The sequence below is a fragment of the Canis lupus genome, chromosome 17 (assembly GCF_011100685.1).
Source record: "Canis lupus familiaris isolate Mischka breed German Shepherd chromosome 17, alternate assembly UU_Cfam_GSD_1.0, whole genome shotgun sequence".
NCBI lineage: Eukaryota > Metazoa > Chordata > Mammalia > Carnivora > Canidae > Canis > Canis lupus.
Window position 1 is genome coordinate 34,688,483 of NC_049238.1, and position 15,909 is coordinate 34,704,391.

The window sequence follows — 15,909 nt, forward strand, 5'->3', positions numbered from 1 at the left end:
CTACCAGTCCCGTGAGGCCCTGCGCGGGGAATCGGCGGCGCGCCCAGGCTGTGACGCGCGCGGGGGACGGGGCGGGGAGCCGGAGGAGGCGGAGGCAGAGGTGAAGGAAGCCGGAAGTGGATCGGGCCCGGGTCGGCCCGGGCGTTGCGGGTTTAGGGCCTGGGATCGCCCTGCCCCAGGCAGCTGCGGAACCCGTGACGGAGCGGAGCGGCGCCATACCGGCCCTGAGGCCTACTGACCGGTGAGGAACAGGGGTCGGTGTGGGGGAAGGTCCTTTCTGGCCAGAGGTCGCACCCCAGAGCACTGTTCCCAGATCCCGGATCCCCGATCCCCGCGGCCCAGCCTGGCCCCCGACCCCTGGGCACTCTTTGGCCGAGATCGCGGACCTGGGTCTCTCTCGCATCAGTAGCCGGTACCAGCACCCCCAGTCCGTTCTGCCCCCATCCTGGCCGGCTCGCAGCCCTCTCCGGGTCCCTATTCCGAACCTCCGCAGCCCCATTCCAGGGACCCCATCCCCGCCCCCCCCCCGACTCCCTGCAGCCCTCCTTTCTGTGCTGGGCCCCAGGTCCCACCCTCTATCCTCCCGTGTGGGCCCTGACAGCGTTGTGTCGGCCTCCCCTTCTGTGAACCCAGCGCCTTGCTCTCCTCCCCGGGACAGGCAGGCTCAGCGCGCCCTGCGGAGGTCCGCGGCGACCAGCAGCGACCGCGGAGCGACGGCGGGCGGCCCCGGGCATGTACGCCCCCGGAGGCGCAGGGCTGCCCGGCGGGCGCCGGCGGAGGAGCCCGGGAGGCAGCGCTCTGCCCAAGCAGCCGGAGCGTAGCCTGGCCTCGGCTCTGCCGGGTGCCCTGTCCATCACGGCGCTGTGCACTGCCCTCGCCGAGCCTGCCTGGCTGCACATCCACGGTGGCACCTGTTCCCGCCAGGAGCTGGGGGTCTCCGACGTGCTGGGCTACGTGCACCCGGACCTGCTGAAAGGTGAGGGCGTTGCGCGCCGGCCCTCTTCTTTCTGAGCGATAGGGCCTCCTTGCTGATAGCAGAATGTGGTGCGGGCTGGAGCAGAGATAGCCGGCGGCAGGCTCTTGGCTTGAAGGAAACAACCCCATTCCTGCCTGGTGTTCATGCCCACCAGGTGGCTCTCTTTGGGGTCTGGCCCCTCATTAATTCTGATGTTATTCAGCCAGGCACCTACTTCTCACGCCATGCTAATATGGACTGCTGCTATTTTAGGATACTGCTGGAGGAAGGGCGCTATACAGCGGTATGTGGGGAACAGATAAGGGTGCTAGGCATCACAATTAGCTGTCCTCCTTCTAAGGAGCGTATGGGATATAGGAAGGTTTCTTTGGGCAGCCTGATGGAGGGAGGAAGAGAACTTTTAATGTGGCTAGATTTTAAAAGATATTTTGGGAGATCCCTGGGTGGCTCGGCAGTTTAGCGCCTGCCTTCGGCCCAGGGCATGATCCTGAGTCCTGGAATCGAGTCCCACATTCGGCTCCCTGCATGGAGCCTGCTTCTCCCTCTGCCTTTGTCTCTGCCTCTCTCTCTCTGTGTGTGTGTCTCTCATGAATAAATAAATAAAATATTTTAAAAAAAAGATATTTTGGAGTTCTGCTATAATTGGGTTGTTGCTAGAGAAAAGGGAAGTCTGGCATTTTCAATAACCAGAAGTCAGTTCCGTTGCCACTCTCAGTAAAACAATTGGAATTTGGTTCTTGGAACCTTTCCAAGTGGACTTGATGGAGCTAAGGTTGCTTTGTTCATCATAGTGTTTCCTAGCCAGGTAAGCAGAGGAAAGGAGAAAGGGACTGTTCTTTACTAGGCACAGAGGCGGCCGATCTGGGGGTGGGAGTGGGAGTAGGAGGCTGTCTGATGGCGTCCCATAGGTCATCTTGCCCAGCCCCATGTCCAGTAATGAAAGTAAAGGCTGTATGGTGTGAGGGCAGGACTGCACTTGCCTTGCTTCTACCAAAGAAATAGAGGACCCCAAAAAAGCCTTTAGTAACAGCAGGATTCATCACCCCCAAGGTCTTTTGAATCATTTATGAAGGTCTTCATATTTCCTTCCTGAACCACCCCCTGGCTATGATGCATTCCAGATGTTTACTGCCCCACGTATCAGAAGCATTAGATATCTTCACATTGCCTCTTTAAGGATTCAGTCACAGGGATTTGGTGAAAAGGTCAAATTCCCTGCTGTGCTTTGGATTATATACCACTTTTGCAGGTCTAGTCTGATAAACCCTAACCTTGTAGCCTAATGTTACCTTTCTCTGTGAGTTCTCTTGCTATTTTGCATCTCGAGTTTTTAAGGCTTGAGGATAATTTTGTAGACAATAGGATGGGAGTGCCTGGTTTATTTCCAGATTTCACCATGATGGCCTTGGCTGGTTTGGTTCATTGAGACCCAAGTTATATACATAATGCTGGAGGCCTTGTAATGTGCAGCTTTTTGTCTGGCATGTAGCTGGTGGCAGAAAGGCCATCAAGCTTGCGTGGACTCTGGATGGTTTTTCCCTTAACACATTGCTTCTTTGAAGCACAGCTGCTGCCTTTCCACCACTTCTTGCATGCAGGTCTTTGCCATCGAGCCTCTGCTGTTTCAGTGTTTCAAAAACTTGGTGTCACCTACAAACTGGGAGAGAGTTCACAGTGCTTCTCCCTTTCAAATCATTCCTGGGGAGGCTCACAAAATTTGTGTGATGGAGCGAGAGGCACTCTGATCCCATGTTCTTATTTCAGAGGTCCAGGAGGCTGTGGCTCAGAGAAGTGAAGCGATTTCTCCAGGGCCACACAGTTAGGGGCATAGCTGAGGCTACTCACATCTGTTGACTCCAGTATAAAATGATGCTTCTCACATGCTCTTTAACCTTTGTTTTACTTCAGTGTCATAGAGAATGATCTCATGAGTTTTCCACTTTGGAGTGCATCCTTGTCAAAGGCATTTGAAAAAAAAAAAATCTTGATGTAGGTTCTCTTTTGTTTATTTATATATTTACCCTTTTTAAGAAGTTTTTTAAGCCAGATTTTGTCTTTTATAAAGCATGTTACCTTACCCTTTACATTACATGTACTTACGTGTTTAGGGATTTTAACCCATGGATAGTTGTGTGTGTGTGTGTGTGTGTGTGTTTAAGATTTTATTTATGGGGGCAGTGAGGGGCAAAGGAAAGGCACAGGCGGGCTCCACACTGAGCATGGAGCCCAACACAGGGCTCAGGCCCACACCCTGAGATCATGACCTGAGCTGAAACTGAGAGTCAGACGCTCAACCAACTAAGCCACCCAGGAACCCCAACCAATAGATAGTTTCAACCTGATTTTCTGTGGCCATCTTTTTGGCTATTGCAAGCTAGGAACACGCTTAGGATGTCCATTAATAAGAGAGGTGACCGGGATCCCTGGGTGGCTCAGCAGTTTATCGCCTGCCTTTGTCCCAGGGCATGATCCTGGAGTCCCAGGATCGAGTCCTGCATCGAGCCTGCTTCTCCCTCCTCCTGTGTCTCTGACTCTCTCTCTCTCTCTCTATGTCTATCATAAACGAATAAATAAATAAATCTTTAAGAAAAAAAAAGGAGAGGTGACAGTTGTACCTCACAAAGTATCACAGAAGAAGGCAAGGAATTAGGAGGTCCCTGGTTGCTTCCCTTCCTTTACTTTGTACCTGTTGGCTTTTTGCTACCCAGTGGGCCTTTAGATATGGGCTATCCTGTGCAATTATGTTTATCTTTAAGGCCTAACCCATGTCCTAATGTGGAAGCCTGGGATATTCTCTATCTCAGGAGGGAGCAGAGCTTCAGGGCACAGATCTGATGCCAGTAGATGCCACCAGAGGGAAAAACAGGCCCTACTGGGTCTCTGCAGGTTAAGGGGTAGGCAGGGCTGGCAGGCTTTGGAGCAGTGCCTTCTGTTTTCTCTGCCCCTGGCCTGAGTGCCAGGCATTGTGCTAGGCACACTCCACATCTGGCTTTGGTTTCTCCTAAGTATCTTTATCTGGCAGGTATGTCCTCACCTCCACTTCACAAAGGTCTCAGGCTCAGGGTGGTCAGGTAACATGGGCTCGGAGGCAAACAGCTGGTGTGCACGGAGGGGACCCCACTCTTTGCCATCACACCTTAGTGCACTCTAGGTTTCTTTTTCCTTCTGTCAGAGCTGTCCAAGGCTTATTATTTCCCCATTCTGGTTGAGATTTTCTCACAAGCCCAGCCAAAACTGCTGCTTATCCCTCATTGCCTCAATATTCCAGCTCAAGTTGGTGATCCTGAGGCAAAGCCACTCCCCCTCCTGCTGTCATTTGCAGAGCCCCAGAATGCAAATGCTGGCTGGCTCAAAAGATTTGGTCCTGAATTCTTGCCCTCCCCAGGAGGTACCTGCTTCTCGCACAGCCCCTCACCCTGGGCCCAGGTTCAGAGATACGTTCAGACTGCTGGTGGCCCCAAGCAGGGGGGCCCCCACATAAGCGTTCCTTCTGAACCCCAATCCCTCTCTCTGATCTGCGGCCAGCAAAGGGCAGCTCTGACAACTTCAGGAAGCATCTTTGGAGAATGAGGAAGTTTGGGTTTTGAAGTCAATGAATCACAGTTGACAATAAGCCACTGGAAGTGCAAGGCCCTTCCAGGAAGGGCCAGTGTGCCTGCTGAGTGGTGACTAATGCAGCTGGCACTTCTGATGCCTGCCTTGTCGGGCCTGTCCCCAGAGTCAGCTCTGCTAGGACCATGGTAGCTGTGATGATGCCCCTCCAGGCACTAGAGGACCCTGTTGGAGTCTGATGTCAGAAGGCTGTCTGGAAGCCAGAAAGTCCCAGTGAGCTACGCAGGTGGGATGAATAAGCACTGAGAAGGATTCAGGCCATAGGGAAGGGTCTCTAACTCACAGGGACTCCAGGGAGGGGTGAAGCGAGGGGAGATGAGAGAAAAAGAAGGGAACTGTCCAGAAGCCACTTTACCCTTCCTGCCTGCAGCCTGTTTGGGTTAGGAGTCTGTGAGGACAGTGGGCAGGTAGACAGGAAAAGCCAGGGCCTTCAAAACAAATCCAGCCCAGTGACTCACCAGTAACCTTGGGCAAAGTCAATTCCTTGGGATTCTATTACACAGCAGCTGCCTTCTTCTCTGGTGACTAGAGGGGACAGTCAGCGATCATTACCAAAATAAACAGCACAACTGGAGAATAGGATGTGTTCTCTGCCTTACCAGAGTATAGTACACTGTACCACTTGTTTGAACTTAAAATTAGGACTCTGCCCCATGTGCCATTTTTCTCCACAAATAAAATTATATATATATATATATATATATATATATATATATATATATATATATATATATATATAACATTTGGGCATTTCGTTTCCCTTTAGCAGCCCTCAAGGGAGTGGATATTCAGTGCTTTCCCTGCCATACTGATGGCTGGCAGGGGGAGAGAGAAACAGACATTGAGTTCTTGACCCTAGCATAGCCTGAGCTGGGTTCTGAGCATGTCTGGGATAACTCTGCCTGGCTCCTCTGTGTGCTCTGAGACCCTTTGATGAGAGGCTGCCCAGGATGTGAGGCCGACTCCTCGTGTATCTATAAGCATCACTCCAAGAGAAGTTTATATTGGCTTTTCCACTAAGCCTGAGGGTTTACTCACAGCTTTGGAGCGGAGAAAGGCAGTCATGTTGAAACAAAACCCAGTTGAATTTTGGGTCAAAATCTTCTCTGTACTACATCATCACTCTGGTGGGGCAGATTCTCAGCCTGGCTTTAATGGGCTCTCTCCCTGGCCCACACTGGCTGATGTGTGCAGACGAAGTACTGGCAGAAGGAGGAAAGGGACACCAGGGATGACACAGCTGTGGCCCAGCTGTAAGAGCCCAGTGCTGAGGGAGCAGGCTAGTGGCAGTTAATATGGGCTCTTTCCTGGCATGGTGTGAGTTGACTATCAGCATACCCCTATGTACGGGGAGCAGGTGTTTGAACTTTCATTTGCTAGATGAGAGAGGAGGGCAGTTAAGTGACTTGCTCAAGGTAACACATAGTCTATGGTCCACCTAGAATTTGGTGCCGGGGCTGGTGCCTTTCTGGTGTCCCCAGTGCTTCTAAGAGCCAAACTCTAATGGCTGCAGAAGCCTAGAGCACACCAAGCAGGTTTTGTCCAGTAATTCCCAGTGTGAGTACCTTTCATGGCTTAATTATCCAAAGCTTTCTTGCCTAGAAGAGGTTTCATCCTTCCAGCTGTTCCCATAGTGAGCTCAGCAGCTGCTGGCTCCGAGGATGGCTCTGACAGCATTCATATTAACTTTTGACCCTTCATTCAAATACAGCTCTTTAGAACTTGATTGATTATCTCCATCAGGGAAAAATGAAACTGCTAACTCTGGTGCTTGGTGATTCTGAGCATCATGATACAAGGGAGCCTGATCCAGGTTAGGAGGCTTCACTGTGCTGTGTGACCTGGAGGAAGTCACTTAACCTCCTGGAGCCTCTGAGTCCTGATCTGAGCTATGTGATGAATCCCCCAGAGTGGAGTGAGGCTTAACTAAAATAACTTTTTTTTTTTTTTAAAGTAGGCTCCATGCCCAACGTGCAGCTTGAACTCACAACCCTGAGATCAAGAGTCACATGCCCCACTGACTAAGCCAGCCAGACACCCCAACTAAAATAACATTTGACCCATCTGTGTGTACAGGCTATTCCTGGAGGGGTACAGCAGAAACCACCAACAATGTTTTCTCTTGGGAGCGGCAGTTGGACATTTGTAAAGGGCGATATGTCTTCTCTGAAGTTTTTTATCATGTGCAAGTTTTCCTTAATATTGAAATAATTGTATTATGAAACATAAGAGAGGATCTCTGGGTGGCTCAGCGGTTTAGCGCCTGCCTTCGGCCCAGGGCGTGACCCTGGAGTCCTGCGATCAAGTCCCACATCTGGCTCCCTGCATGGAGCCTGCTTCTCCCTCTGCCTGTGTCTCTGCCTCTCTCTCTCTCTCTCTCTCTGTCTCTGTCTCTCATGAATAAATAATTAAAATCTTAAAAAAAACATAAGACACATAGGAGTATATATAATAAACGTACATTTTTAAGGATGGTAATAAAATGAACATCCTGTACTCCCTATGCAGCTGAAGAAAGTGTCTGAAGCCCTGGTGTATTCTTTTTTTCAGTTAAAACTAATTGTTGGGGCACCTGGGCGGTACAGTTGGTTAACTTCCTAGTCTTGGTTTTGGCTCAGTTTGTGATCTCAGTGTCCTGAGATCGGCCCCACATTGGGCTCCATGCTCAGTGCAGAGTCTCCTGTCTCCTTGGGATTCTATCTCCCTCTGTCCCTCCCTACCACGCTTGTGCGTTCGTGCGTGCCCCCCCCCCCCCCCCCCATAATGAGTCTTTGGAAAAAAAGTAATTGTTAAAATATAGTTGATTTTTAAGAACCACAGTTAAAGCACCACTCAGTGCCTGGCCACACTAAGTAGTACTGCTGGAATCAGAACACTGTCTACTGTAGCACAGAGTGTGATGTAAGCCATTACACCCTGTTGCTCTTAGGTTATTCTTGGAAGCACTAGAAGAACACTTTCGTCCTGCTACGTGCCCATGTGGAGCCCGAGATGAACTATCTCAGAGAGCTTTTAACAGTATTCAGATACAGGGAGGAAACAGTGCCTACCTCTAGGAGCTTTTCTTTTAGTAAGGCCCGTGGGTTTCTAGACTTTCAGGCCACAATGCTGACTTAGGCTATGCAGGGCTGGGTTAAGTGAAGGCTGGCCCTGGTTGCTGGCAGCAAGCTTCTCGGCAGCAGATGGTTTCCCAGACTGGGTGACTGGGCCCAAAACAGATGGTTAGCTGACAAGGGAGTGACAGAGAGTTCTGGGGCAGCTTAATGGATGACCTGCAGCCAGATCGAGGCATAGTAGTCCTGTGTGGGCTCAGCCAACATCTGCTTGGTGAATTCTAAGCCTGAGGCAGAGAATGCATGCTGTCATACAGGCCCAGAGTCTCTTGATATCTGGTCTGGTTCTTCAGTATGGGAGGCCAGACCCTCTGCCCAGGACCCAGAGATGTCAGTGTCGGTTGGTTTGAGTCTGCTTTGTGGGGTTCAGGTCCCCTCTCCAGGTTCTTGGACTTTCTAACGGTCTACCTTGCTCCAGGCCCAGAATCAGTGTTTCTTGGAATAGAAGGCTTGGCCCACCTGCGTGGGAATTCACCTGGCCTGCTTGCTAAAATCCAGATTCCGAGGCCCTGCTCCAGGTCAAGAGCTCAGAATCTCTGGGGCCTGAGCACATGCTCTCAGTCAGCACCCCTGTGATTTCCATGCACCCTAGAGTGATGGCCATGACCTTACAGCCTCTCAGCCTGAGATCAGGACTCTGGAAAGGAGCCTATAGTCTAAGAACTCCCAGCCCTTTCCAAATTTTCCTAAATCAGTTGGCAACCCATGACCTAAATGAAAGAAGAACTTGCTCATGGCTTGAATAGACGAAGGAGAGAAAGTTAAGGCCCATTTCTTTTTATCAAAGCTTAAAGTGGTTTCTTTTTGGATCAGCCTTTATTCTGTCTGTGTATCTCTGGGAGCTCTGGTAGTTTATATAGATATAAAATGAGACTCACAGTGTTGTCTAGATGACTTTTTTGTTGTTGTTGTTTTAAAGAAGAAAGTGTTAAAGTCTTAGAAGTTGGCTCTATATGTCTGGTGTACAGTTGTCATCGGGGGTCCTCCCTTATCCACGACCCTGGGGACTCTGAATGTCGGGTCTCCTGTTTGAGCATCTTCCTTTTTCTTGATTTACTTCCTCATTTTGGTAGAGCAGGTATTCCTCGATGGCTTCACCCTCATTCTAGGAGGTATTGGGGGCTGTCAGTTTCCAAGTCTGTCAGACTTTTGTGGTATAAACTAGTTGCTTCTTAGGTTTTTTTCTCCTTCTGGCTTACACTTGGGCTTATCTAGTCTGCTAAGTCCATTCCGAGGAGGTCTCACTCCTTTTAATTTCCAGTGTCCAGAATTTTGTTTTGCCCCTTTCCTCTTTGTGCAGATCCATGCCTTATTTTTTTTTCTTTTGTTTTAGTAGGGTGCAGGGAGGGAGCAAACATCAATGTGAAGGTCTAGTCTACCATCTTTCCTAATTTATTTAGCAGTTTTAATTCTCTGTGGCTGTCTTGGCTCAAAAGTCAGTGGGCATTTCCTGCCAGCCTAAAGCAGACTTTAGCAGAATGTGTTAACACGTCAGGCTCATTGTCAGGGTCTTTACGAGTGGTCAGCAGAGTGTGGCAAGTCCAAGGAAATGGGGTCCTGCACTTAGAATGATTTTATTGGAAAGGGAAGAAAGACTTCAAACACATGGGACCCTTTCTGCAGTTCACCTCCTCTGTAGGCTGGCTGGGAGCAGGAGCTGAGACTGCTCCCTCTAGTACTCCCCCTGCTCCCCGATACTGTGATGGAGAGGGACAAACTCTTCTCAGCAGGAGGACTTCCTGCACCAGGGTGTCGCTTGGGGTCCTGAAGATTTGGTTCTTCCCCTACAGACTTCTGCATGAATCCCCAGACAGTACTGCTTCTGCGGGTCATCGCCGCCTTCTGCTTCCTGGGCATCCTGTGCAGTCTCTCTGCGTTCCTCCTAGATGTCTTTGGGCCCAAGCATCCCGCTCTGAAGATTACCCGTCGCTATGCCTTCGCCCACATCCTCACAGGTACGCTTGGGCCTGCTCACTGTGGGGAAGAAATGGCCACAGGGCCAAGGCATCCTGTCTGGAGTTGCAGATGGGGATGAAGGGGCTGCTGTGAGCAGACACATTCTAGATGCTCATTTCAGCTCTAGCCCAATGGACTGCGAGAGCAGCTTGCTTCTTTTGTTTGCATGTATGCCTGCCAGGACCACAAACCCACTCAGCCCAGCTGTAGAGAGGGAATGTTGTTAGTATTCCATAAGAAATCTTGGTGCTCTCTAAGAACTGGAGTTGAAGCTCAGCTGGGCTCAGGGGGCCCAGAATGAGCAGGGAAGGAGCCAGGGTGTTCAATGTCTCCCCTGGAACGCATGGTCTCATCGGATTCTCTCCTTCCTGCTTCCCCGCACACCACCTTTCTGTGCTTAGATGCAGCTTCTCCCCTCCCTCATGACTGGACTGGTATGATGATTTGACTTGTGGTGGTACTGACTCCAGCCTCCACACTGTGTGACCTGGTCTATCCATTTCAAAGTACCCAGTGACTTCTAGCAGCCTGGTATCTCGATTCCAAATTCTTGAGACAGAGAGACTCTGACTGGCTCAGAAGGACTCAGGCATCTGGCCCTGGCCCTGGCCCAAGAATCTCACGGCCAGGAGAGCTCCCTATCACAGAGTCTGGGGCCAGGCAAGTTCTCTGAGAATGGGGTTTGGGGAGATAGACTACAGTTGGTTCTTTAAGCATCCTGGCTGCAGGGTGCCTACTTACTCCCCTTCTGTGCTATCTCTGTCCCCCAGTCCTGCAGTGTGCCACCGTCATCGGCTTTTCTTACTGGGCTTCTGAACTCATCCTGGCCCAGCAGCAGCAACATAAGAAGTACCATGGTTCCCAGGTCTATGTCACCTTTGCTGTCAGTTTCTACTTGGTGGCAGGAGCTGGTGGAGCTTCAATCCTGGCCACAGCAGCCAACCTTCTGCGCCACTACCCCACGGAGGAGGAGGAGCAGGCCCTGGAGCTGCTCTCAGAGATGGAGGAGAATGAGCCCTATCCAGCAGAGTATGAGGTCATCAACCAATTCCAGCCGCCCCCGGCCTACACACCCTAATACCAGCCAAGGGTATTCTTCTGCAGCAGCCCCTCCCCACTCTGCAGCGCCTCTCACACCCAGAGGAGCTCCTCTCCCCAGCAGGCCTCACTGGTAGGATCCTGACCATTTCACCAAACCTTCCCAGGAAAGACTCTGCCTGTAGGGTTGTTCATGTATCCCTACTCTCGAAACCTGGGATTCACTGATTTTATATAATGCACTGTTTTCCCTCTTGTCACCTTCCTGTCCCTTTGCGGTCACTAGTCGTTACCAACCAGGGATGGTCATAGAAGTTTTCTCCCTTCATGGGCCATAGCATTGAAACTTGGACTTTCCCTGGGGAGCTGCTGACAGCGGGCACTCCCAGACAGAAGAAGCATCAGCAGATCCAAAGGGAAAGGGGACCGTGCCCTGTAGGCTCACTTCATAACAGCCAGCGTTTGTCCCCCCGCTGTAGCCCCAGCCTGATCCCCACCCCCCATTCCTTCTTGGAGCGCCACAGCAATGGGCTGCCCGCTCCATGGAATTCTCTGCACTTTAGTCTTTGGACTTCCCATCACGTGTGTTCTGGTTTTATGGGAAGAAGGAACTGCTGTCGGAAAGCAGAGCCAGTGCTCTCCCCGCCCTGCCCTCGCTTGGGTGGCTGCAGCCCAGGCCAGGAGAGCAGCAGCTGGCATGGGCCTGAGGCCCCATGGTGCCCATAAGGGATCAGCGTTGAGGGGGTGGGGCAAGTCTCCCTAGCCCCTTCACCTTTTAAAATGTGAGTGGTTTTAAAAGGAAAAAGCAAAACCAACCAACAGCAACAATACTCTTTTTAAACTAGTGACAAGACTGTTGTCAGTTTTTTTCAGACACTTAACCCATTCCTTTTGGCTCAGCAGCGTTTTGGGCCATACCTCCCCCCAAGCAGCTCCTCCCTGAGCGTATCCCTGTAGAATGCAGCCTCTTCCCTTGCTCCCTTCCCCACAGTGACCCCGCTCCCTGAGCCCTTCCTGTGGAACCCAGAGCCCTGTCAGCCCTGAGGGGCTGAGGTCTGTGGCCTGGCTGGCTGGCCAGCGTGGTGCTCCTCAGGACTGTGGCACTGAGATATAACCTGGCCTCCGTGCAGGAACAGGGGCCACAGCAGGCAGGAAACCCACCACTCTCCACATAGGAACAGTAACCAGTGGGGTCCCATTGCGTGAGGTGTTAGAACCACCCTGTCAGACTAGCAGACCTGGCCATGTCCTTCAGGCTCAGTGTGTCCCCTAGACTGTGACTTGGGGCAGCAGCTTGCCGCATGCTCCTCTTCTCTTCTTGAATGTACTCTGGTGTTGCCATGTGCTACGGGCTCTTTCTTGCCTAGCCATCACTGGCTATCCCATTTGCCACACATGGCTCTGGGTCTGGCTGAATGCTCTGCCCCAAGATCTGGGGCACAAAGTGGGAGAAACTTGAGAGACCTTCAGTGTGGATCGAGATGGCTAAGCTTCTTTGGAATCAGTGTCCAGTGCTGAACTAAAAAGCAGATTGGATCCCAGTTTCCTTTCACAGGCAATAGACAGAGCAAGACTGGAGAATGGAGACCACTCTGGAATTGTGGCTAGAAAGGGACTGTCTTGTCCCTCATCCTTCTTCAGCTAGCCTGCCTGGGATGTCTGGACAGATGGCCTGTGTGGGAGGTGAAGACCATGTCTGTGCCTGAGTGAGCGGCTGCTTGGAGTTCACTGTGATGCCAAAGTGTATCCCAGGGTGACTCTCACACTATTCCAGACTCTTCTATTAGGCAAGAAAGACTGCAGTATAATACCTGAGCAAAAAGCCAAGGAGCTAAATTAAGTCTTATGTCTTTCTGTAAAATCCAAATTTGCCTTTGGCAGATCTCCAGGGTATGGCCAGCTCTCTCTGACCATGGGTATCTAAGCAGGCAGACCAAGAGACTGGGCACCAAACACGCATGCCAAAGTGACCAGTCATCTCATGAGGACCCAGACATGACCCTGTGGACTGTTCCACCTGATTCAGAACCCACTTTTTATTAGCTCCCCATACCTCTGGCCTTTCTCTTTCCCCTGCCATCCTGACACTGATAGTTTGTCACATAAATTCCCCTGGTTGTGTTTTTTTTTTTTCTAGAAAAAAAATTAAAAAGCAAAACAAATTACAAATAAGAATGTAAATGCCAACGGCTCCCTGTCATTTTTCTGTCACAATCTCCCTGATTTGGTTTGTTCCCTTCCTTTTAGAGAAGCAGGAGAAATTGATGAAGTGTGTAATTTTTAAAGGGGGGAGGGACTTACTTTGCATGTGGTTATTCCACCCAAGGCATTTTCACCTCTAAGACCCTCCTAATCCTGACAACTTCCACACCAGGGTCCCAAGGCTAGGAGCAGTAGATGCCTCCAGCCCAAGTCCCTGACTTCAAACCCTGAGCTCTTCTCTGCAGCTGCTGGTTAGTTGTGGAAGAGAAAGCTGCTTCCGAACTCCAGCCATTGTATGAGAAGAAATAGACTTCTTCAGAGCTAGGACCTGTAGAAGGAGCTATACTTTCTTTGAAACCCCAAAGAATGATTACTTACTCACAGGGAGAGGAATGTGAGTGGAGACTGTAAGTTATAGAAGAGCTCTTGAGCATCCATGCCTCACATGGTCACCTACTTTCCTTCACTCAGCCGACACACTGGGCCCCAGACAGCACAATAAAAGAGCTTAGGGCTCCCTTTGAGGAGCAGCCCATTCAGGTGTTCTTTTTTTCTTTGGAAGAGTATACATCTTTCTTGAGAGCTAGGAATGTGTTCTTTCATTTCATTTCAGACATTTACAAATGGCACCTTGAGTTATACATAAGGTACCATTAGGCACCACGAGAAGAAACGTGATGACCAGCGGCCCTGTCTCCAAGGATTTTATATTCTTAGTTCAGGAGATGGACTTGTTCACAAAAAGGCAGTGAAGTAAGTGGTCTAATGAACAGTCGGGGAAAGTGCGGTGCCCAGAGGGGAGGCTGGCTGTGACCTGAGTGATTATGAAAGGCTTCATGGAGGAGGAAGCATTGAGCCAGGCTTATTGTGAGAGTTTGGAGGTAGGGTGTGGAGAACTCACCCTGAAGGAATAGCTACAGCAGCACAACTGGAGGCCAGAATGTCGTGAGAGAAGAAGTTAGAAAGGTGAAAGGGGCCCATTTAAGGCACTATTAGCAGTGGGGAATCCCGGATGGGGTTTTGAGAAGAGAAAGGGACCCAGGATTAAAGACTGCTGACAGTGTGAAGGAGGCTCAGCCTCATGCTAAGTGGAAGAGTCTGTGGGTATGGGAAACGGGAAGTGGTGTGGAGGCCTGGAAGCTGGCAGAAGGGGAAGAAGAAAGCAGTCCCTTTTGGCCCCACCAGGCTTGATGTCTCATGACATCAGGATGAGAAGATGCAGGGTGTGAAGAGCAGCAAGGAGAGAATGCTGGGGAACGGAGGAAGAGGTGGTTGCATCTTGGGGAAGAGCAAGTTATTTTCTTAAAATAACTAGAGAATCTTCAGCTGACCTCTTACCCACAGATGTCCACTCCATCAACCACTAAATTCACAGATCTCAAGGTTCCGTGGGGAGACAAAGAACTAATAAACATTTTGGTCCTTGGTTTCAAAAACCCTACAATCTTCTCCCCTGCATTTTTTTTATGGGAGTGGCATTTTAATGGGCGATGGGAGGTGCACGGAAGGGAGTGAATGTCTCCTCTTTGAATGGTGTTCCTAAAGTAAAGGCACTTTGTTAGGAACATACTTGGAGAATTAAGATAGCAGTTCCTCACTTTGGGGAAAATGGCTTTGCTGCTGTGGCCAGGGGGAGGAGGCAGGTTCCTTGTGAGAGATTTCAGTGGTCTCAAAGCTGAAGGATTTATGTTGGCCTATTCTGCCCACTCAGCTAAGTGGGAAAACACACAGCAGATGGTGAGGGGCTTTGTAAGATGAGTTCGAGAGATAGAAGCCCCTCACCCGGGATCCTGGGTGGCTCAGCAGTTTAGCGCCTGCCTTTGGCCCAGGGCATGATCCTGGAGACCTGGGATCGAGTCCCACATCGGGCTCCCTGCATGGAGTCTGCTGCTCCCTCTGCCTGTGTCTCTGCCTCTCTTTCTCTCTCTCTGTCTCTCATGAATAAATAATAAAAAATCTTAAAAAAAAAAAAAAAAGCCCCTCATCCAAACCATATGTCTAGGTTTGGTAATGAAAAACCTTCAAAGAGACATCTGTGGTTCCATCTTTTTTAAGGGGTTGCATGGCTCTGAGAATGGGGCTGAAGGCACAGGGCCTACAGGCAGCCCTGTTTGGAAGCTTCCTGTTCTTTTTGTCTCTAGCAAAAATGGCAGCTATCCCTGTAAAGGATCTTCCCTTCATGGTGAGTTCTGACTAGACACTAGCTCAGCCCTCCATGTTGGTTTTACCATCCTCTTGGGGTTCTCCCACCTGAATTTCTAGTGCCATCATTATTGGCAGGGAGTTTCCTTCTGAAATAACCTTGGGGTGGTGAGTGGTTTTGTTTTAAAAAAGGGGAAGGCTGTCCCTGATTGATTCTTTCCCACCTGTTTGCTGTGTTGAGCTCTAGTAGAGTGGTGAGAGAAATTTGTGCATATGTTCACTTGAACCCACTATTATGTAGACAGGCTTTGTCTTGTTTTTTACATTATAAATTTATTAGGGCCAGGGGGTCATATTTTTTTAAGCAGTGTTCACTCACCAAATACAATGAACACAATGTGCTTTTGAAGGATGCAAATGTATTAACATATACAATCCTTGCCCTTGAGGGCCTTCCAGTCCAGCTGTCAGGAAAGAAGAGATCTTTAAGGCAGAGACCTGATAAGGGTACTTGATGCCCCTTGAGACTCTAATGGTCTAGGAAGGCTTCATGAAGGGGAAGAGACTTAAAGAATGAGTAGGCTGTCATGAGAGAATAATGAGAGAGTGTGAAAGCAGGAAAGAAAGAGACAGGCTTTGGGGAACAACAAGTTAGTGTTTTGAGCAGTGGCGATAACCCACTGGAGGGGAGTGATAAGGTGGATGGACCCAGCCCCTGAGGTCCCAGAATGCAAAGGTATTGTCAGAATACTTAAAGCTGTAGGATACAGAGCTCTTAACGCAGAACTATCTTAAGTAGAATTTATTGTTTCCCATAACTGAAAAGGTGACTTGGCTGGATCCAGGTGCTCAGATGATGATGTCAAGACA

General features: G+C 50.1%; 1 protein-coding gene across 1 annotated transcript; it reads left to right on the plus strand.

The window, feature by feature from the left end:
* Positions 1-87: 87 nt before the first annotated feature.
* TMEM127 (transmembrane protein 127) lies at positions 88-12,882 on the plus strand. Its single transcript, XM_038561378.1, has 4 exons — positions 88-241; positions 659-976; positions 9,492-9,656; positions 10,428-12,882. The coding sequence occupies exons 2-4, from the start codon at positions 733-735 to the stop codon at positions 10,733-10,735; spliced, it is 717 nt and encodes a 238-aa protein (XP_038417306.1). The 5' UTR covers positions 88-241; positions 659-732; the 3' UTR covers positions 10,736-12,882.
* Positions 12,883-15,909: the final 3,027 nt, after the last annotated feature.